This window comes from Battus philenor, unplaced genomic scaffold (assembly GCF_028537555.1).
Source record: "Battus philenor isolate CCGP_79_NKW_IND1 unplaced genomic scaffold, ilBatPhil1.0.hap1 SCAF_23, whole genome shotgun sequence".
In the NCBI taxonomy this organism is placed as follows: domain Eukaryota; kingdom Metazoa; phylum Arthropoda; class Insecta; order Lepidoptera; family Papilionidae; genus Battus; species Battus philenor.
In genome coordinates this window covers 6,181,215-6,204,199 of record NW_027181686.1, presented here as the reverse complement: position 1 = coordinate 6,204,199, position 22,985 = coordinate 6,181,215, and the positions used below count along the sequence as shown (strand labels likewise).

General features: G+C 33.9%; 3 protein-coding genes across 4 annotated transcripts; 1 reads left to right on the top strand and 2 right to left on the bottom strand.

Annotated features, from left to right (window-relative positions):
• Nucleotides 1-3,557: 3,557 nt before the first annotated feature.
• On the bottom strand, nucleotides 3,558-6,260 carry LOC137924194 (macrophage migration inhibitory factor-like). Its single transcript, XM_068767558.1, has 3 exons — nucleotides 6,014-6,260; nucleotides 5,279-5,451; nucleotides 3,558-3,771 (listed from the first exon to the last, which is right to left on the bottom strand). Exons 1-3 carry the CDS (start codon nucleotides 6,119-6,121, stop codon nucleotides 3,693-3,695), a joined length of 360 nt encoding a protein of 119 aa, XP_068623659.1. The 5' UTR covers nucleotides 6,122-6,260; the 3' UTR covers nucleotides 3,558-3,692.
• A 1,009-nt stretch (nucleotides 6,261-7,269) lies between these two features.
• On the top strand, nucleotides 7,270-15,952 carry LOC137924106 (E3 ubiquitin-protein ligase sina-like). Of its 2 annotated transcripts, none has more exons than XM_068767430.1 (9): nucleotides 7,270-7,525; nucleotides 9,178-9,249; nucleotides 10,808-11,023; nucleotides 11,096-11,146; nucleotides 11,635-11,850; nucleotides 11,923-11,973; nucleotides 13,449-13,710; nucleotides 13,798-13,957; nucleotides 14,636-15,952. In XM_068767430.1, exons 1-9 carry the CDS (start codon nucleotides 7,488-7,490, stop codon nucleotides 15,118-15,120), a joined length of 1,551 nt encoding a protein of 516 aa, XP_068623531.1. In that variant the 5' UTR covers nucleotides 7,270-7,487; the 3' UTR covers nucleotides 15,121-15,952. The 2 variants fall into 2 exon arrangements, with proteins under 2 accessions (XP_068623531.1, XP_068623530.1); XM_068767429.1 differs by having other exon boundaries at nucleotides 9,148-9,249.
• A 4,972-nt stretch (nucleotides 15,953-20,924) lies between these two features.
• Nucleotides 20,925-22,722, bottom strand: unc-119 (unc-119 lipid binding chaperone). Its single transcript, XM_068767283.1, has 3 exons — nucleotides 22,204-22,722; nucleotides 21,745-21,917; nucleotides 20,925-21,280 (listed from the first exon to the last, which is right to left on the bottom strand). Exons 1-3 carry the CDS (start codon nucleotides 22,554-22,556, stop codon nucleotides 21,162-21,164), a joined length of 645 nt encoding a protein of 214 aa, XP_068623384.1. The 5' UTR covers nucleotides 22,557-22,722; the 3' UTR covers nucleotides 20,925-21,161.
• Nucleotides 22,723-22,985: the final 263 nt, after the last annotated feature.

Genomic DNA, 22,985 nt, shown 5'->3' with positions numbered 1-22,985 from the left:
TATTTTATTACGAAGAAAAGACCTAAACTCAAAAACCAGTGTGACGGCATTTGTTTTCCTCGCTTTCATATATTTAAAGTATTTTTAAACTAAAATTTGAAACACGATCAATCGTAAGGTAAAAAGGTACAATCAATGTAAGAGAGAAGTAAAGAAGAGAACTCGTTCGTGCAAACGAGAGATGTATGTAAACGTATCTTTGGCTTATTATAACTAACCAACCAAGTTGTTCAGGTTCTAATTTTTTTTTTCTGGGCCTCCGTTTTTGGGGATCTCTCGTTCCATCGCTATTTATGTGGGAACAGGGATTTTATTTTCTATTTTAAATATGTCACTTTTTTATATTTATCACAGTTCTTATTGTATATATGACAGTTCCTTAATTTATCACGATTACAGTATTGTTATTGTTTTTACTTTTCCTCATATAATTAATTCTAGTTCTCATTTTTTCTTGCCTGTTTTACTTATTTATTTTTATTTATCACAGTTTTTGCCACCAAGCTGCAGAACTTGAGAAAGGCATCTCTTCCTTCTTCAATCATGATGGTCGCCTCCTCAATTTTTTTCCCCAAACGGCACTCGGTGTCGATTCGGAGCCCTCCAAATGCGGGGCATTCGGCTACAATTCGATCACGGTCTGGTCAACGCCCGGTTCACAGAAGCAAGAGAGATACTCTTTGAGCTTCAACCTATGAAGGTACTCAGAGAATCCTGAGAATGCCCCGTATAGAGCTGGACAAGACCGCGTCCACCTCCATGCTGCGGAGCGCGCAATAAGCCGCGACGGCGTCCGGGAAAAATTTCTGCGTTGTCGATACCGTCGTTCCTTTCATATACCTCCTATTCTTTTCGTCAAGCGTACCCAGCCTAAGCTGTCGCTTGACGAATGAGATAGGGAATTCCTTATAATCCGGTCTTCTTTTACACTTCAAGGCCGCGTCCTTAGCCAGTTGCTCCCTCTCATTCCCCTCCGTCCCCACGTGCGCTTTCATCCAATAAAGCCTTACATTCTCCCCATTTTCTCTTGTTTTTATAATGTTTTATTTTACTCTTAACGCTAAGAGGTGCATGTTGTCCGGTTTTGTGACTGTTTGAAGGGCGGACCGCGAGTCACTCAGTATAGCGCATGACTGCGCCGACCCGCCGGCCGCGTACCCCGTCGCTTCCACTAGTGCTAGCAGCTCTGGCTGGTATATAGTGCAGAAGCTGCCCAACTAGAGCTTTTTACTCTACAGCTGTGCGGTGTCTCGCATAGCGCAGAACACTGCACCCACCTTATCCTCTATGCGCCTGCTGTCGGTGGCTATTGGGGTTGCTTCCTCATCTTACCCCAGGCAAGAGAATTCCGCACCTGACTAGACTTTAAATTAAATAAGCTGCTTCATAGACCCGTAGGTGCAGAGGAAGCAGCCCGGCAAGGATAAGGGCCGAGTGCAGGGGTGCGGTCCTGTGAGTCCTCGCGATCATCTGAGAGAAGCCCCTCTGAACCGCACCCAACTGCCTTCATACCAGCAGTTTCCTAGCCGCCGGCGTCCATACAATCGCTGCATACAGAATCGTCGGCTCGAGCACCACCAGATACATTGCTATGATCAACTCCGAGTTCAGACCCCAAGATGCCTTAGCAGCCTAGCACAGCTGACGATAGAGGCCTTGGGCCTTCCTGCTCACGATCTTCACATGGCTAGTGAACCTAAGCCTATAATCAACTGTGAGACCTGGTGTCAGGATCTTCTTAGTCAGGCCAAGCGGCTCACCTCCCATACTCAGAAGCCACCATCACCTTTGTTTTGAGAGGGGCGAACCTAAGTTTAATTCTGACTCCCTATCTATGTACATGGGCGAGAACTTTGTTAAACTTACTCGAGGTATTCTGTGCCTTCTGCCCCGAGGAGACCAGCACGATGCGAACGTCTGCGAACGCGTGACAATGTGTCCCGGTCTTCCCCACTTCTTCCAGGAGAGACAAGGCGCCGTAGATTTACGGGCCAGCGACTCTGTTAGTCTGCACCTTATAGCGGACCATCTTTCACCTCGTAAGGAAGTGAGAGAGACCGAGACAACCGGTTGGAGAACGTGACCATCATAACGGCGTTCACTACAACTGCCGCACGGCAGATATCTGCAATAAGTCCGTCTGTGCCAGGTGCCTTCTTGGCGTTAAAATTCGACACGGACCATCGGAGCTCCTCCATCGTGAACGTGGGGTAGCATGTGTCATCATGGCCACCCGCGTTGACTTCATCGGATTTCGCTCTTACAGCACTATGGTCTCACTATACTATATGGTATCACTATAGGAAGACCTCCGCCAGCAAGCTGACTGATCCCGTTGCGTCCAGCACTTGACCTAACTGGACGAAGGGGACGTCCTCTCGCCTCATCTCCATGTGACGTGTCACTCGATAGGTCTCGTCCCACCTGGTCTTGCGATCCTGCCTCTCACAGAACCACTTCCAGCTTTGAGTATGAGCGCATCTAGCCTCGAAGAGGTAGACCTCCTTTGCGTCGACATACTCGCGTCAGACTGGCTCCTTACGGACTGGTCTCGCGTACCTGATCCGTCTCTTTTTCCTCAAGACTTTAGCGATGAGGTTACGGAGCTGTTCCGACCACCACAGCAATTCTGCCCTCCTGCGCTTGGAGACCTTCAGCAGGACCAACTCGCAGGCATCACCCACGGTTTTCACATACCGACCGACCATGCTATCCATCGCCCTCTTTTCGTTGATCTTATTCACCTCGGTAGGCGTCAGACAGCGACCCGATAGCAGCCGATCGACAATTAGATGGAACTCGCTCCAGTCTGTCCTACGGGTAGTGTACTTCCGTGTGGTTCGCTCGACGTCGGTGCCTTGGGACCTCACATGTTTCAGACTGAAAACAATTGCCCTGTGGTCGGATGAAGATACATTATCCACGAGGCTCCAACCCTCCATTCGATCGAGCAAGCAGTTATGTCTACACCATTAGAGAAACGTCGCCCACTCCGATAGGTATCGTACGTCGGCTCAAACCCCCGGTTAAGCACGTGCAGCTCCAGGTTATCCAATGCAGCATTTGGCAGCCCCACTAGATGTTTTGCCGATCTGGTCCAGGTATGGTCCAACGAGCGTATTTGGCTCCAGATAGACGGACCCCACCCCTATCTCCCAAGCCCCAGTTCTCAGCCTGGCCGCCGCAACGTCGCACGACGTGAGGTGGGGACATTGGGTGATGTTGATGGTGTCGTCGAACAGTACAATGGCCGTCTTAACAACCTCTCCGTTGTCTCGGGTGAAGCATAATACCACTCTTGTCCTTGGGTAGTTCACAGTCCTGAGGCCACGGGTTGTATGTTATAATTTAGCTTTTACACCAACTGTCATCTGTCAAAGATTATTCACTCATTTTCTTGAATTGTGGCTTCGTTCAGGACGTAAGTCACACCCGATTTCAGTGCAGGATATACAGTCTAATATTTAATTTTTTTTTAAAATATGTGTCATAAAAGTTTTCAACATCCTCATTTTTCACAATACTTGGGAATACAAAAGGCAAAATTAAACAATATATTTATGTTAAAATATTTAATATAACATTTCACACAGTTGATTATATGTGTTGGTGGGAATGAGAATAAAATAAATAAGATCAAGGAAAAAGGAACATTAGGTTTGTTTAGGTTGTTAAATGAAGATTAGAGTGATTTATCCAAAAATGGCATGGAAAGTAGTGCCCTTGAACCCAACATTTCCTGTAGGCTCATCTTGGAAAGTGATGTACATCCTGCAAAAATTAGCCCATTAAACAAAATATTCTAAATTACAATCCTCTCACTATTTTATGAAGCTTATGTCATTTTAATATAGGGTCTTTCAAAATGTTTTAAGATGTTTGAGAAAGTGTACTAAGTATATATACTTTCAAGCATATATATGTACCATGACAATCAATGTCTAGGATAATATATCATATAATAGTATCATGCAATACAGTATCATATGCATAATTATACCTTTTTAATCATTTCAACATCTTTGTTAAGGCTGCTGGAAGACTCTTCATTAACACATAAATATTGTATTTACCTTACAACTAATCACAATAATGTTTACAGGCAGTTTGGTGTCAAGTAGAAAGTTGCAGTGATACCGATCTAAACGGAAGAAAAGAGAAGAAACACCAAAATACTAACATTAATTGTTTTTACTGAATTTTCATCTACAATGCAAAATGAATGCAATGTCATTTTCTTGTGGAAACCAGACTGTTGTGACAAGACAAGAACTTCATCTGTTGGTTCATTATTACTAATATAAATTTAATATTGCAATTTAAAAATTTTGCCACCACCAGTTTTTTATTATATTACATTAACTTCAGTGCAAGTTGTTATGGTAAGGGTTTTGTGCTATTTCATTCTCAAATGCTGTTTTCACATTGGTCTTTGTGGCTTTACATGGTTTTGTGGAGGCAAAGAAATTGTAAACTTGATCACTTTTCAGTAACTGAGCCTGAATGCACTCTCAGGAGCATCATTTTATGATACAAATCTAATTTGTACATCTGAATAAAAAGTGGTTTGTCCGAACATAGCCCAGTAAGGCAAATTATTATGAATGTTTACATAAAAAATACTTTTTTTATAGTAGTACACTGCAGCTACACAAAAGAAAAGTTAAATTAAAAAAATAAACTTTACATGCTGATAATAACTAACTAATTACAAACAACCACAGGTTGGAAGATAGTTCAAGATGTAACACCTAAATTACATAATTCCATTGATTTAAAAATAAAAGATAAATTATTTTATCAATTCTAAGCTAATAAATTAGATGTTTATCTGTTATTTTGTTCTTGTGTTCAAAGAAATCTAAAAACAATTCTATTTTCAAATTATTAAAGTAATCATAACTTTGATATTGATAAATGTTTCTCATCTAGAAACATTAATGTGAAAGTAGTTCACTAAAAAAAAGTACTACATATAAAAACATTACAATTAATGTAGTCTTCTAATTTAGTTTCTTTGAAATACAGATGACTAATTGAAAATTTACCCACTAATAGGTTTTTACTGTGCACCATGTGGGCCCTAAAAACTTATGTAATTTTATCTTACTGATTATTTTTCTCAATTTGACTTTTTTAATATTTTTTTATCTTTCATTATTTTATTTTGTTTCACTTATCTCTGCATTATCCAAATGGTGAAGTGGTAGAGAATACCTTTGGCAATAAGGTTCAATTAGACATAAATTGTATTAAGTTTTAAATAAATAATTATTACCTGTCCTGTGATACACCCAATTCCTTCTCAACCAGTTCAAAAAGAACTTTGGCATGTTTCTTGTTTTGTTCCACTCCAAGAGCTCCAATTGACATAAGATTAGCTATAGCACATGGTTCAGTACTGCCACCAAAACTCATAGGAACATCGGGAATGACAGACACCACACAATACTAAAAAAAAACTTTCGTTACTAAAAAAGATGCACTGTGTAAAAATTTCTCTTTAATAATGTTTATTAGACTTTGCTTGGTGGAGTTCATCTTAAGAATGATGCAGCTCCTATTTACCTTGACAAACAATGAATATGTGAATGTTACTATATGATGATTTTAGGGCATCATTATCCTTTTAATTACTGGAATGTTAGACATGAGACATACCAACTTATATCTAAAATTTATGTGAATGAGAAAGAACATTGTTTTCTTTCTCATTCACATAAATTTTCATGTTCAAGAAAATTATGATTACAATGCCAACATGTGATTACAATTTGAATCTTTCTTTTATATCAATTTTAGTAACAATTCTGCCACAAAATAAATTGTCAAAAATTATTAAATATAAGTAAATGATAGGTATAGTTATAATAAAGAGTTTTTGAACTAATATAAGAAAGTAGGAGAGAAGCTGTGGCATACTATGTAAAGTGACCTAGTCTTTAATCAAAAAATCTATTCTAACGGCAATTATTTGATTTAACAATAATGTACTAAAACAAAAATGTCATACTTGCTCAGGTTTACCAAGAGCTTTAGCAAGAACTGGCACTGCTTTCGTCAAAAAATCTTTTGGAATTTTGTCTTTGGGGACATTTGTTTCTATTCTGAAATGAGGCATTTTAAATATTTTTTATACTCGAATAACACCTTTATAGTCACAATTTCACTTGGATGGTAAAAATTCTTATGTAATTATATTATACATAAATCTAAAACTTATTCACGGAGTTCATTTCGCAAAGTAGAAGTGTAACACAAAAAAACTTTTCCCTATGGGTAAATTTTCATGGCAACATTAAAATATCACTTTTCCAATTTTATAATAAAAAAAATTACTAAATTGTAGAATAAATATGGAAGAACCGTAAAACTTAACGAAATGTTTTTTCAATAGCAAAAACTTTGGTCTCATGTTTAACAAATATTTTTTTATTATCAATTCATTACTTTGACTCTGACGCCGAATATACAAAGGCATCGAAGAAACCATGGGGTTTTAGTCAGTAGGAGTATGTACGACATAGTCCTTTCATTGCCCCGGCAGCAGAGGGGTATCCCATGCCGGATTTGCCCACGAAAAAGATAAAAGACGCACCGCATGCCCAAAGTATATGTTCTTGAAATATTTTTTGATTTTTTAATAGACACATGTATGAAGAATTTATAAAAAATTATTTGAAAAAAAAAATTATCAGCGTGAACCCAAATCACCAATGGATATATGAAAGAAAACGCACACTGCCGACTGTTTGTAAATAATTGTGTCTTTCCAAAATCTTTCTGACACTAATAGTAAATCTAACTTAAGCTAACCAAAATTTATATTTCCTATAGGCCAAACGTCTTTCGGTATTATAAAAATGTGTTTTACATCGTGTCATGTATTCTACATTTATTTATTTTTTATCTAATAAACGAACTGCTTCTTATTTTTATTCTTTACGTTTACTAATAATTACTTCCTATAACAATTAAATATGTTTTAATTTTTGTGACCATTTCAAAACATACTGAGTTATGAAATATGTATTGCCGTTATAATATGTATATATACAGTTACAAAGTTTATCTGTAAATGAAAGACGATATTCAAAAGTATTGCACAAACCTTGTACCTGAAAGTACTTTTTTAAATATTTTTGTCGTGAACTTGTGTTTTAAATTGATATTTTTCTATATATAGTTCTATGATTGATACAACCTTTAAATGTCTATGGTTGGTACTTTTCCTAGTAGATACTTTGTCTTTGTCTCTTCCTACCATATTGAACATTGCTTCAAACACAGTTTCACTTATTTCCCAGTTTCCGACTTATGAGTTCGACTCGTAAAAGCTTGTGGTGCCCAAAATCATTCGAATATTTTTCGACCATTACACAAGCCTACCGAATAATATTCGTGTAATAAGATAACTTAGATCAATAAATCAAGTAAAAATATAATAAAGTCCACGTCGGTGATAACAGCACTACATTGTAAATACAATGGGTAATCAAGAGTCAACTACAAAGGAAATGCAAAGGTACGTTTTATTGTTTTTTTTTTTTCAATAATAATTGTTGATTTGAGTCAGATGCGAGTAACACACTTAGCATCGAATTTCGTGTAAAATTTCAGAATGAGTCTTTTGAATTTCACTTTTTCACTGTCAAGAAAAAACCATAGTAGTCATTTACTACGTATGACTTTTTCTTTGAATTTACTGATAAATTTTAAAGAATTCTAAATGTATTACACTCATATGCTATTTTTATTGGAGCAAAGCGAAATGGCGTTCTGGTTTCTATTTTTTTCCCTTCTAACTAGGTAAATTGAACATAGGGCTAAGGACATCCGAAGATTCTTGCAAGCAAGAACAAATAGGTCGTATTGGATATATGGGGGGATCTATCTATCTATATCTAGCGGTGGACGTCTTTCGACTTAAATAATATATAATAGCTTGTAATGTTCCTTCTGCTGGGATATAATTCTCATAGAGATTTTTGAGCAAAATCTACAATGTGTGCCCAGTGCATACAGTGATGAACGATTCTAAAGCTTTTATTTTTGTTTAGAATTCTTTTTAATTAAAATTTAATTTAGCTTTTATCATTTAGTTGAGAATAAGCTTGTTTCCTCTACATATAGTTGTAAGCCATAATTAAAAAGTAAGGTAGCCTATGTTATTAAAAATTTAGGCTAACTCAGTTTCAAAAGTGGGCATTCCATTGTCATTACTTCATTAATTCTTTTTTTCCCCATGGTGATGTCAATGTGGTCTGTATAATATAAATTTTTTTGTGTAATACATGTTTTTTGTTTTATGGCATAAATGCAAAGTTGTACCCACAACAAGAACTTTGTTTAAACATAGTACATGATTAAAATCAATATAGCAAATTTAAATGAGTAGAGACTTACTAGTATAGACATATATGTTTATACCATAGTTTTGTATATTAATTACTTTTTTATCAAATTGCATTTAGTTATCATTTCAAGTTTCTATTTTGTTTGAGTATTGACAAAGTGTGCCAATTGTTGAATAACATGTAAATTGTATGTGCATAAAGATATTTTTATTCTAATATTACTTGAATCATTTTGAAAAATAAAAAGTTTTGATATGATAGAGGCCTCTTTTAAATTTAATCATTAATCATAATTTTCATCACTAACGGTTTGTCTGTTTTGAAAATTTTGACAGAATCAAGGCCAGATAAAGTCTTGCTTTATCCCTTAAATGCATAATGTTGAAAAACTGCAACGCACCGCTGAACACACACAATAGTGTGCAGTACATGCATAGTGTTTTATGTCTACAACATGAAGTTTTTTTAATAAATAAGTATAAAAAATATTATAGTATACCCAAGCAGGTTTATAAGTGCCCACAAAAATCTGTTGTCACCATCTTCTATCTCTACAACCAGTACTTTGTCGAAGTTATCCAGTTTATGGGTTTTGTCGCCAAAACAGTAAAGAACCATTTAGGTTAACTATTGCACAGATAGATAGTGAATGAGATTCGTACAGATAGATATGCAGTGAATTACATTTGTTTAAATTTCTAATAATATGAATGGCCTTAGGAGTTACCTCATACCCAATCAAAGACATGCTTTTGTAATATTGTAATTAAACTTTAAATATATGTTCAAGGGTTGTTAATAATGTGGATTCTTTACAAAGAACTTTAGAGAAGCAACAACAACTCTATGAAAAAAGATTCCAGGAAATTCAAAGAAACGTGGTTATAAGAAGGTAATAAACATAACACAATTTATTTATTTTTAACAATTCCTAATATATAAATATCTGTATTTAATATGATCAGTTCAGAAGGCATTCTAAATAAAATTTTAATTATTATCTTCAACTACAATTAATATGTTTATGAATACAAGTTGCCGTCGTACAACCCGGTCTTGCTATAACACGATTTGTAAATTGCTAAAACCCTCCTACAACAAGGCATCCTATAACACGGTTTAGCTATAACATGTTGAGTAAACTGCAAATCCTTTGTAAATATAGCAATGTATGAACTTCCACAGCCTTGTCGAGGTTTGCGAGTGAGTATCTTTAGGACAGATACTGCGTTCGGGAAATGTATCCAAGTCCTTAACCATATTTCTAGCCTAAACTATATAGGTACGCACATACATTGAGGTACTCCCAGTCAGAGCGGGAAAACCTAATTGTTGTTTAATTATTAGGCAATGCCTGCTATACTTCTAGTTTAAGATGCGTGTGTGATCCTCGAAGAGTCGGTCAGTCAGTTTTCCGAATAGTTTTGCCTACGGTATTTACTTTCATCTCCGTGGCCTGAAAACAAAAGTGTCTCGAGCTGGTAGTCTACGTCGAGCCACGGTTTGTTAATGAACAATTTTGTCATCTGTAAGACATTAAGCTTCAACGCCAAGCAATGTCGACTAAAGATAAAACAACGTCCAAGAGAAAATTTATTTCTTTAGAAGTAAAGATACAAATCTTTGATCGTTTATTGAAAAGAGAAAAGCATGTTACGTTGAGAAAGATCTTGATTTGAATGAAGGTCAGTCAGGACCATGAAAAAAAAATGAAAAAGAAATAAACGCGCAGTTGTCGCAGGGTCTTTAACATACGCAAAACGTTCAACTCGCCCCGGAGCATCAATAATCGTGAGAAAATGAAAAAGGCAGTCCGCATTTAGATTGATGATTGCTGTCAAAAAGTAACTAAAAATTCACAACCATCTTAAAGAACAAAGAGAATCCTCTGTCAACCCAGATTTTACTTTTTTATTTTATTTTTAATATATTGTGCTATTCCCGTTGAGTGATATGCGCACTCACTGACTATTCAGTGTTTTTAAAAAATATATATTCACACCCAATTAATTTAATATTTTTCTATTTATATTTGCAACAGTCCTTATTTCATTTTCAGCAGTACTTTTTTTGCAACCGCCGTGGAAAGTCGCCATGGCTGAAAGGGAATGGCTCAAGCGTTTTAATTTGTAAACTTCATAGTTATATCAAAAAAATCTTCAAAATTCATATACTTGCCTTTTATAAAGTAACGATATACTCACACAAATGACAGTCTATGTTAGTTCATATACAGTACCGGAAGTAAATTAAAACGACCAATTTTTAAATTGGTCGATTAAGTAATTTTCGGACGAAGAGTTTATATCCGTGGATAAATCAAAGTGGTCCTCAAAATATTACGACGTCAATATCTTATTAAATTTTTAAACTAATCTGTTAACTCTACTTGATCAAATTTTATTAATTCTACTTACTGATGAGAATATTTATGTTTATATTGTTTTAAGTGAAAGGGCAGCGCCTGTGGCAAATAACGCAAGTGGTCACCATAATAGCATATACCCAAATCTTGGTCAACACTCTACGGAACCGGGAACTTCTTCTGGTTTTACTGTTGGTACTTGTAATTCCATACCAGCACAAAGTGTAAACACAATAAATAGAAATCAAAATATCGCACCAACTGCACAAAATTTACATACAAAAAGTAATATTACGACGAGGTTAGTTAATTATAAATCATTATTAATACGTGTTTATCCAAAATAACGACTAATGTTTTCTCTTTATTGCAGTGCTACTCCTTCCGCTCCTCCGGCACCTTCCAGTCAGTTCAATATGATACGGTATTTATTTTATTATACAGAATTATATGCGTAAGCGCTTTAAAGGAGTGATTATGTGTGTGGCTCATTTGCCAGCAGTAACGTTTAAAGCTTTTCCGGCTATTTCCAATCACCCTGTATAAAATGAATGCCAACATATTTGTTTCTTTCTCATTTTTAATTTGTAAACTTCATAGTTATATTAAAATAATGTTAAAAATTCATATACTTTTCTTTTATAAAGTAACGATAAACTCACACTAATGATAATCTATATTAGTTCATATACATACCGGAAGTAAATTAAAACAACCAATTTTTTAATTGATTGATTGATTAAGTAATTTCCGGATGAAGAGTTTATATTCGTGAATAAATCAAAGTGGTCCTCAAAATATTACGACGTCAATGTCATATTAAATTTTTAAACTAATCTGTTAACTTTACTTGATCAAATTTTATTAATTCTACTTATTGATGAGAATATTTATATTTTATATTGTTTTAAGTGAAAGGGCAGCGCCTGTGGCAAATAAAGCAAGTGGTCACCATAATAGCATACATCCAAATCTTGGTCAACACTCTACGGAACCGGGAACTTCTTCTGGTTTTACTGTTGGTACTTGTAATTCCATACCAGCACAAAGTGTAAACACAATAAATAGAAATCAAAATATCGCACCAACTGCACAAAATTTACATACAAAAAGTAATATTACGACGAGGTTAGTTAATTATAAATCATTATTAATTCGTGTTTATCCAAAATAATGGCCAATGTTTTCTCTTTATTGCAGTGCTACTCCTTCCGCTCCTCCGGCACCTTCCAGTCAGTTCAAAATGATACGGTATTTATTTTAATATACATGTGAAAGCGCTTTAAAGGAATGAATGTGTTGCTCATTTGTCAGCAATAATGTGTAAAGCTTTTCCAGCTATTTCCAATCACCATGTATAAATTGATCACTGCGAAATATGTTATACTAGTTTATCTTTTATATAGGACTTCGACTGGCTAATAACTTTTAGCCAGAAAGAAAATTTACAAAGACAGATAGTAAACATATTTCATTTGAATATGTAATAATTCGAATTTTGAAAATTCTTTTTTTAATATATTGGGTTTAATATTTTTAACAGCAATAATTAGATATACATTCACCCATATAAAGTATTTACATTGATATTAATTAAATTAAATTTTTTGGACTGGGATGTCACTGCCTGGCTGATATCACTAATAACACTTCAGAAAGCGTTAGCGCTGGGAGAAGTGGCAAAAGACACACCAGCAAAGCTTCCATCTAGTGTGATCGGGGGTTGGCGTCCCCTGTGGTATACGACTATGTCGAGACCGGTTGGTTATCGAATAGCGCCGATGACAGTGTGCAGTGTACGTGGCTTGTCTTATATTAGGAGGACCGGAGAGTAATGTCATATCTGTCGACATATTTTGCAGGAAAACCGATTGATTTTTTACCGCTCCGGCATTGAAAATTTGTATACTAGATGGCAAAAGGATGTTGATAACGTAGGTGAATATATTGTTGATGAGTAATAAAAACTTGTTAACAATGTAGTCATGTGAATTTAACTTTAGAAAGCGACTTTACTTACCGGTCCTCTTAATAGTTGTCGCGTCTGAAAATTCGAGTCAAGGTACGTGTTTCGATCTCAGGACGGTGGATAGATCTATGCACGTGGCGTGATCATATTGTAGGTGGCGGCACCTACAATCAATGAATTTATGTGTTGAACACAGCAGAGTCAAAATTATGAATTGGTGGTTATGTAGTTGCATATCAACATGCCGATTTCTATTGCGTACATATCATGCACCCGTTGCCCTCCGTATAAACCTGATCTGTATGACCTGGAGTCTGAAAGGCGCGCAGATCAGCTAGCGCGAAGCACGGACTTGCATATGTGAGGGGTCTGATTACAGCTTATGGTGTTACTTTGTTCGACATTGACATTTTACTTCCGCTGTTTAGTAATGGATAAAGGCCATCGAGTACGAAGGCCGCCTTTTTCGCGTGCTTTCCGCAATAAACGACATACTTGAAGTAATGCCACCTTAACAGGTTATTAGAGAATAACAAATGTCTTTAAAATGTGCTATTCATAGGCTGTGTGACTGTCGCTCCCTTTTTCATATTCCTGCGATTATATAAATAAACATGTAATTCCAATAACTATTCTGTATGAAACAGCTTTAAATTTACTTCACAACATTACATTTTATTTCATTTAGAATAATAACCATTCTACATTTAAATTACACTCCAAAAACCTATTGTGTCATATGTTACTAATGTTTTAGGTCAACAACATCCAAGAATAAAATCGGCGGTAATGAAATTAATTGCCCTTCATGTGGAAATAAATTCGGTTCAATTATCTTCCAATGTAGCATTGGCCATAGTTCTTGTCAAGATTGTAAAGATGCATCTGTTAAATGCCGTATAAGCAATTGTGGTAAATTGATAACTGATATAAGAAACAGAACTCTAGAAGCGTACATTGCAGAGCTGAGTTGCTCTACGGAGACAAATGAAAAGACATCCAGAGTTTTTAAAGCTAAGGTGACGTAAAAGCAATACACGAAAAAGCCTATACAGATAAAACTAAAACGTTTGAAATTTTTTGTACCAATTTTTATATATTTATAGGTGAACATACATGGTATCCAGAAAATCTATTGTCCAAACAAAATTGACGGCTGCAAACTATACCTCAACACAAAAACAATGGCTATTCATTTAAAAGAATGCCCTTTTAATGAAATGTCGTGTCCGCTTGCCTCTGTTTTTGGACAATGTTTCTGGCGAGGTAAGTTGTGAATAATTAATAACTGTTCTGTTTTCGAAGATGTTAAAGTAATACAACATTTAAAATAAATTACTACAACTAGTAACAAAGTAATACAACAATTGTTACAAAGCATTAAAAATGTCTTTATTAAGTAAACATACCGTCACGTAATTAATCCGCTAACATACGCATACTACGTGAGTTCTGAATCTCCTTTTCTAGATGTAATTTAAAATAATAATCTAATATTGGTAATTTTAACGCAGCTGAAATTAATGTTCTGACCAAGGTTTAAGTAAACTTATAAAAGCTATCCATAAAGTTTAAAAGGATTTATTTTTAAAAGGAACATATCCTTAACAGACCTATCAGGTGGAATTTCATAAAACATCTTGATAGTTGACATCTACTTGGCGAAAGGAATTTACTTATCAAATTTCAAGTCTTAAGTTTTCATAGATATCATGATATCATAGGTAGCACTTACATTGGTGGCTTCATTGTAGCATAATGTAAAAAAGATCAGAGTTCATTTGATGGCATTCATTCCTTTGCTTGTGTGATCTGTCTATAAATAACCATAACCATATACCCAAGGCTTAAGTTTTCTTTAGAATGTATATTATTGTAAAATCAGTGTTTAGTAAAAGGGCTTTTTATGATAACTTCTTTTTATTTAACATTAAATATTTTTAGGTAAAATAAACCAGTTATCAAGTCACTTCATGGACTCTCATCCTGAACACTGCCAAGCGGATGTTAATACTGAAATGACCCTTTTGAATATCAAATGTGACAACAGAGCTATTTATTTGGTATTGGTAGGAAATTACAATTTTTTGGTTAATTTAAAAGTAGATGCTGCTGCAGGTATGATATACATGGCTGTTCAGCTTATAGGCACCAATCTGAGTGCTGATAAATGGCATTACGAATTACATATTTACAACAAAAATACACCGAAAAGAAAATATCTGTATTCAGATGCTTGTACATCCAATACCGTTAAAATAGAAGATATTTTTAAAAATCAAAAATGTGCAGTCATTCCTTGTGAATATGTTGCCAGTTTTGTAAATCAAGGTTCTTTAAATTATAAATTCTATATTAAGAAACAAGTACATGGTAATAACATAAAACCTACACCTCAAAAAACGACATTATCTTCAATTGATTCTTAAAGTTTAAGTTGACTGCATTAAACCTTTTTTTTTTACTATATTACTACACATATAACTACTATATATCATTAAAGCAACTATATTTACTTAGTTTGTTGAATAGTGTTATATCACAAAAATGGTATTTTGTATCTTTGGATTTTAAATGATTCTTTACAGTATGCAATTTTGGTATTAGTTCCTAAAACGGGGCCTCTTTGACACGTGTATAAAAAAGAATTCTTATTGTTGTGTTTTTATTGGAATACGCGAAGTCTAGTAAGTGCTAAAGTGTTAGGGTGTAATTAAAAGATGTTTGTAACACTTTATCAATTTATTTAACGCACGAACAAATATTTGTTAACGCTTGAGGGCGAGTAAAAAGAACGTGCATTCGCGGTGGGATCCTGGGGCGCACTGAGCTCCGCGACCGAGCGACAGCGGGCAATAGAACAAAGCTGCGCCTTTGTTGTTTGAAACAAAAGGTCTGCGCCCGCGTCACCGGTGCGTGCGCGTGCCCACTGCACTACGTCGGCACACTAGGCTCGCCCGTCGGCTCCGCTCGCCCACAAAATCTTACACCAATTATTCATCCAGACATCACATTAGCGCATCTACGACTCCCACAGTGCTAATCTTGTCTTAAAATACGTTAGCGATAGGATAGTGGAAGTAGACAAAGTAGAAGTGTCCTCATATATCTCGTGTGCGTCTTGTCAATAGTGCCACATACTTAGGGCCGAGGCTCGCACGCACACTAATATGTAAGTCAGTTTTTTTATATTGTCATTCCTTTCGTGTCCATGTGTTATGTTGTTGAATTGAAATATAAATTAAACTGTCTAATCTTTAATGTTGTTTTAATTTAACTTCTGTTCCGCTTTGGTGTATGATGTTTAACATCTAACTTCTCCACGAGTGTCGCCGCCATACACATTACATTGTATAACATACTACACTAAGACTACTGTCATAAACAGTGTAATCTACAATCAATCTGCTTCGCATTTTAACTTTAGGTTCAAATAGACACAGACTCAACACATGTAACTGAACCCGCACTGACACACGAAACGCACTCGGGAGTCACCAAACTGTGCACGGCTCCCACACGACGGGCACGCCCGCTGCCAACTATGCTCCAGCTACTGAAGTCTACCAATTCATATCACTACAGAGTAACACCGATAGCGAAACAACCAGATCCACCTAGGAGTCCCAGAAACCCAGGTACGGCTCCCATATTTAATAAACAGGTGAACCCACTGTCTCAAGCATATCGGCCTCTACCTAGGTCACTCAGTCTTTCCCAGAAGTCCCAGAAACCCGGGCACTTTGACTATGGTAATACCACCGTGGATAATTAATCCATATGGTGACATAGAAGAAACGAATGTCATAATACAAGAGGAACTGACTAAACTAAGTACAAACGAAGAACTTAAGGTTCAGTTTAAAAATGGATATGAGCTATTCTGACTGCAAAACAACAACATACCCGTTATTTATGCCGTATTAAGGAATACAGCGAGGAAATTTTTAATTTCCTTTCCATAGTCATACCTAGTGGAAAGGGGGTTCAGCGCTGTTACCAATCTCCTAACGAAAAAACAGACTAGACATCATTAGCCGAGGAGATTTAAGATTAACCCTTACAAAATTGACGCGAAATGTTGATAATTTATTATTAAAGCATCAGGTTCATCCTTCTCACTAAAAATATTAACTTATTGTTTATGTTGTTTTATACATAGTTTATTTTATGCTTATTTAATATTACGTATATTTTACATAACAGATACAAAATTTAATTTTGAGTAGTTTTAATTTAAATTCAATTAATAAATGTATAAATTAACATGTGTTTTTACTTAAAATTTTTAACACTAAACTTCACTACAGTTTGAAATTTACAGGAAATTAATATCAGGTAAGTAGGGGGTCTACCCAACCCGGAAAAACATGGCAAGGGATCTACGACACAAAAAAATTTGGGGATCTCTGAATTACACTAACCACGCGTCCAAAAAATCGCACATTTCGCGACGAGTGTTGAAGATAAACTTTAAACATTTTTTATCTCGTATCCCCCCTCTTTCTCGGAAAGAAAGCACATGTCGCTATGTACCAGGCATGGCCTGTGTTCGGATATTTTCGTATTCCCTGAGACACAAATTAGCGACTCGTGACATTTTATTTAAAATGGCTTTTAAAAAAATAAACAAAAAAACTAGAGTAAGCCATATATTTTATTTATACAGAAAATGTATTCGCTAGTTTTGTGGGCGTGCGGAAACATCTGTTACTTTCTTATGAAAATCAAATTTGTAGTTAAACGTTTTTCTATTATTATCATACATAATTAAATTAAGACGGTCTTGCACCATATTTACATATTTCGGGCGAAGGTTGGGTTTAAGAACAACGCTCACATTCTTCTGATTTTATAGAAATTATGCATACAATATAGTTTTATGCTTTCAGCAAAAACAGATTGAAATAAAAATTCAAAATAAAATGGAGAACGCTTCCCTTGGCGCTAGCTCCAAACGCCACACAGAAAACAACAATTTGGTGCTTTCTATATATGCACACAACTAAGGTGTTTAACTTAAGGTGAAATATTAATCAGAATTAAAAAAAAACGCCTGACAGATTTAGTTTTTGTAATAATTTTTTTTATTGTAATTTCAGGACCTGATGGCCTGTGGTAAGTTTTAATGGTGTCATGTTTACCCTAAGTCATACGATATACTTTTTATATACATACTAACTACTACGTTGAATACTGGAGGTTCCCATATTTGATTTCACAATGACATACGAAAATATTCGCATTTTCACATGATCATACTTACGTTATAGTTGTGTAGATAAAAAAGACTGTAAAAGTCCAAGGGAGATGGTCGGATCGAATGGAAAAATAATAGGGTAATAATTAAAAATGCTTATGTCAAGAAATAATAATGTATTACAAGCAAAGACATCTAACACTACAGGGTGAGATCGTTTACATTCACGATTTTTGCAACACGCTTATTAAACAAAAAAAATTAAGTTTATAGAATAACGATGTAAGTAGTGAACACATCTTAGTTCGTATTATAAATTTTTACTTAAAGCAAGGACACTTGTTAAACAAACAAGTATGGACGGCATTAAGATTTTCAAATCAGTAAATTTAAATATTTTAAATTTGAAGCCTCAATATATTTGAAAACTGCCGCCCTTTTCAAACAAACGTTAAATTAACTACAGTTTTCTTATTGTAACTTTGTTTTTCAGTTCTGTAAGATACTTTGTTCACGACCACAGCCCAAAATAACTCTAAAAATGGTTTTGAAAATTTACAAAACTTAAAATTTTGTACGAATACAGTTGGATATTATATAAAAAAGTTCATTTCCTTAGTATAATTTGAAATTTAACATAATTTCCGGAAACCATTGTTAGAAGGAAAACAACCATGTTTATAAATTCGCATATGTAATAGTAATGCATATAAAAAATAAATAGATAATGAATATGCATCATTTGTAATAACTGTGGGATTCTTTCTAGGGCCGGTAGGTCTTGAGGTAGTATCGACACGAAGGCCGAAGTAGAAGTTGCTGGACGCTGTTAGGCGTTTTGGCTTTTACAGCTTCATCGGACTGGGTGGTGCTCGCGGATCCGAAATCTCACAGAGTTTTTACAAGAGAATTCACAGAGCGGAAGGGTCTGTGAACTAGATGTGTGATATTCATACGAACGACGCCCGTATTTATACCAGCGTAAATGAATAGTTTCATTTCCATGGAATTCCCCTCTTCGATGCGCCGCTGACGATGACGTAATGTTGCCTCAACATAACTAATATTTATATTTGTTAGATTTGCCCAAAGAACTCATAAACAATACGTTTCATCTCCATCATCATTCCAGACGTGGACGTTCCATCAACCATGACACGTACACGTCTGGACATGTTTGACAATGGCCTTCCTTATTGATTTCCGATAGCACGGGCTAAAAGCGGCCTGCGTCTAACGTTTACACCTTAGTAAATAATATATCTGATAAAAATTATTTGAATGTTTTAATGTTTATATGAAAATAATAAATTTATTAACTTAATACACAAAAATATTTTAACGTTCAAATCCTGTAATTTTCTGTCACTTTTTTTTACAACTACCGTAAATTTGTAGTCATTATTTATAATGAAATAATATAACGATTATCGGCAGTTATTATTAATAAAATGAATATAACATAATCTAAAAAAAATTCACATTTGTGTATAACACTCGCATGGTATGTATTTCGTGTAATTAAGTATTTGATGTTAAGTTTTCATTGTGACCCTTACACGAAGATTTGAATCCGATATTTTCAGATGGCGGAGGCTTGGTGTGGCCCACTATCACTTTACTCCATAGCATTGGACTCTTAACGTTCAGTTTATCTTTTCTGTATAATTAACGTGTTTGGTACCTACAACCTAGCAAGTAAACTAGTTAAAGACAAAATAGGACTATTCAGTCCAACAATGGGCAAATCTAACAACATACATAAATAAATAGTATTAATTATACACAAGTTATTGTAACATATTTCGTTTACTAATTTCATGTACATAAGAACACTTCTATTAATTTTATAAACTACCAATATTTGGTGTTAAAATTACACTTGACATTATTGATAAATTACTAAAATTTCATTACTGCTTCTCTTTAGTTAAATTTTTAAATTTCATTATTCCATACATTCTATAGAAGACATTTCATTGACAACAACTTCAAAGTTTTAAAGTATAAACCTAAAAGTAATAAAGGTAAACCTTAGAGTAAACTTAAAAAAATAAACATGTTTCCGTCAATTTAAATGGAAATAAAAGCCATGAAACACAAACTAATTTATCATTGTACAGCCAATTCCCAATCCCTGTAGTTTATCACCATTTATCATGCTGGTATCACATACAATTTCCAAAAAACATAGATATTATCAATAAATAATTTCATTTAGAAAAATTGTACTGACCGACTAGAATAACAATTTATGTGCTAACAAACCGCTCAATTCACAACTGTGTTTAATCAAGTAATAATTATTAAATTTGTGACATGTGCTCATTAAATCGAAACCACACCAACATTTACAACAAAAATTGAACCGTTACCACACTTGCATATAAAACTAGATTCCTTAAGTTGTTGATCATAAATCAATTAATCTTTGGTATAACCTGTTTTTCAAAATCATAACATGCTTTTTTGTAATCAGAATGATGTTTAACGGTGTATAATACCTGGTGTTTGATTTGACACATTGCACAGAAGAACGAAGCTTACAACAAATTACTGTGTTCTGTTTTTTTTCTTTATGTGTCATAAAGAAAAAAAAACAGAACACAGTGCTTATAATATGTTATAGATACAAATAATAGAAACATTGATGTCCATAAGTCTATATTTATATCTGTAAGTAAGAGTGCTCAAATTCTTTCTGTTGATTTAGCAAAGATAATAGATTTAAAAAAAAACCAAGTTGACGATATGGCTTTTGTTATCAATGTGCCAAATTAAATTCTGGGTACCATACCACTTAAAAGGTATGAGACATATCTATTAAACAATTCCTGTCTTCTGGTAGCCTTTTAAAAAGCTATGTTTAGTACAATGATTTATTAAAAATAATAACACATTGTGCTCTTTTTAATAAGAATTCTTATTACTTAGTTTATAAAAGCATTTGTTAAACACAAGCGCTTTTTTATATTTGAACACATTGAAGTCTGAGCATAAAATCACCTTTTACATGACTATAAACAAAAGTAAACATTAATTTAATTAATTGTGGAATGTTTATGACCTGCATTAAATAAACTAAAATATCCTTTTCAATATTCTTAACTTATAAACATTATTTGGCTTACTAGCAAATTATAAAAATTAAAATAAAAAATCTGAAATTACATGTCAATTTTGTATCAATAGTTTTTAGTAAATTTTGTGTAGTGCTTAATTTGTTAAGAATCCGTGCCATTTGTGTGAATAAATTAAAATAAATCCACTTTACTTATTTAACCCTCCATTATATGCATAATCAGCTTTATTGTGCATTACCAAATGGTTGTCCACAAAATAAAAACTATCAGAACAAGTCTCAAAAGGTGCGGCAATCATTTCATCCACTGGAAAGGAACAAAGAATTATGTAGATGTTTATAAAAAATTGACAGAGGTTCCTATCAGAACAATTTTATTTTAATTACAATCTGGGTCATAACAACATCTATTAAAATATATAATTTCAAATAATATTTTGTTCACCAAAGTTTTAACATGATTTATTTAAGTAATTTTGGAACACTTTTTTTTCAATGTTATTTATTTCAAAAAATATGCTTAGCCATTTAAAAAAGTAAAAATGAGAAATGATTAATACCGAACAATATATTTCATGGCCGGCATTGTGTTAAGATGACTGTCTCACTTATTAAGTCATGCTTTTTATTGAAAAAGTTGATTGTTTTTAAATGCATTTTAAATTTAACACAAACAATAGTTGTTTATATTAAAAATGTGATGTTTACTATATACTAGCATTATATAAAAAAAAGTTTTAAATCCTTAATAAAAGCAAAAAACATGTTTACCTAAATCAGGTGGTAAGGATGGAAATTCATATATGTGTTCACAAGTATTCCTTGAAAATGGAATGCAAAATCCAAATTCAAAGTCAAATGTTTTGAGCAATGTATCTCTGAAGAAATGCTTCTCTATCATTCGAAAGTGGTTGACAGGACGAGCACCCACTGTAAACTCAACCCTGCAATTTTATAAAAGGGAATTAGTTTGAGAATGTAACAAATAAACTATTTATTTAAAAAAAAAACTAAGAATGAAGGAAAAATTTTTTGGATGTTTTTTAATTCAATAAATTCAATATAACATATAACATAAAGTGTAATAATTAGTTAAATACTATTAAAATATCAAAAAATAAAACAATTCCTTTTTATAGTTAATAAAATGCAATAATAATAATTCATGTATAAGCTTATAGTTTTTTGAAATAGTTGTGCTTTACGGATTTTTTTTTAAAATATACTTACGTAGCTCCGACAGTTTTTAATTTTAGAAATTGTGGGGTAAACTGATATCGCACAAATCTTCCGGCATTTGGATCCAGAGGTTCCTCCGTGGCGTCGTCTCCTCCTTCATTGTCGACACCAAAGTCAGTAGGAGGTTTCGCTATTTCAAACAATACTGTACCCGTTTCTAAATCCCTAATTTTAAACCTCGTAAAATCTATATCGTATATGTTAGCTTCTGGAGTGCAGAGGTAAGTATCAGTTATTTTATTCAACCTGAGAACGTCCTCCGGAGTAATTTCACTTGGAATAAGATCGTCTTGGTTTGTTTCAGAAAGCGATATCGATTCGCACTTTTTTCCGACTAAACTCATTATTCTGATAAAATAGTAGTCAAAATAAAATTTATAAGGTTGAAAATTATTCGCTACTAATGAAAATAAGGACGCCCAAATTGCAAAGGGTCTAAATAAAAGACATTAAAGCATTTCTATCTAATAAAATACAGGCAGAGAAAAAAATTGTTACTAAAAAATTCATAGCAAATCACTTTCACTGTCACTTTGACATCTAATTAAAATCAGAAAGAATCACCTGCCATCTATACCAATATTATAGATACAAAAGTGTTTCTCAATTCCCGTATTTTTTACTATCCTGGACATAATTTTAAATATTTATTTTGTATTGATTAATTTGATTATTAGATACCTTTTGTGTGTATGATTCAATTATCTCATCATTAATTTATTTAGTTAAATTATTAATTATTAGCCATTACTTCTAATTTTAAAATATCTGTA

Coding starts and splice junctions, on each gene's coding strand:
- LOC137924194 (XM_068767558.1), bottom strand. CDS start 6,121: ATGCCTCATTTCAGAATAGAAACAAATGTCCCCAAAGACAAAATTCCA. Junction 5,452..6,013: donor CTCTTGGTAAACCTGAGCAA/GTATGACATTTT, acceptor GTTTTTTTTTAG/TATTGTGTGGTGTCTGTCAT. Junction 3,772..5,278: donor TTGGGTGTATCACAGGACAG/GTAATAATTATT, acceptor TAATTTTTGCAG/GATGTACATCACTTTCCAAG.
- LOC137924106 (XM_068767429.1), top strand. CDS start 7,488: ATGGGTAATCAAGAGTCAACTACAAAGGAAATGCAAAG. Junction 11,024..11,095: donor AAAAGTAATATTACGACGAG/GTTAGTTAATTA, acceptor TCTTTATTGCAG/TGCTACTCCTTCCGCTCCTC. Junction 13,711..13,797: donor CCAGAGTTTTTAAAGCTAAG/GTGACGTAAAAG, acceptor ATATATTTATAG/GTGAACATACATGGTATCCA.
- unc-119 (XM_068767283.1), bottom strand. CDS start 22,556: ATGAGTTTAGTCGGAAAAAAGTGCGAATCGATATCGCTTTCTGAAACA. Junction 21,918..22,203: donor TTAAAAACTGTCGGAGCTAC/GTAAGTATATTT, acceptor ATAAAATTGCAG/GGTTGAGTTTACAGTGGGTG. Junction 21,281..21,744: donor ATCCTTACCACCTGATTTAG/GTAAACATGTTT, acceptor GTTCCTTTCCAG/TGGATGAAATGATTGCCGCA.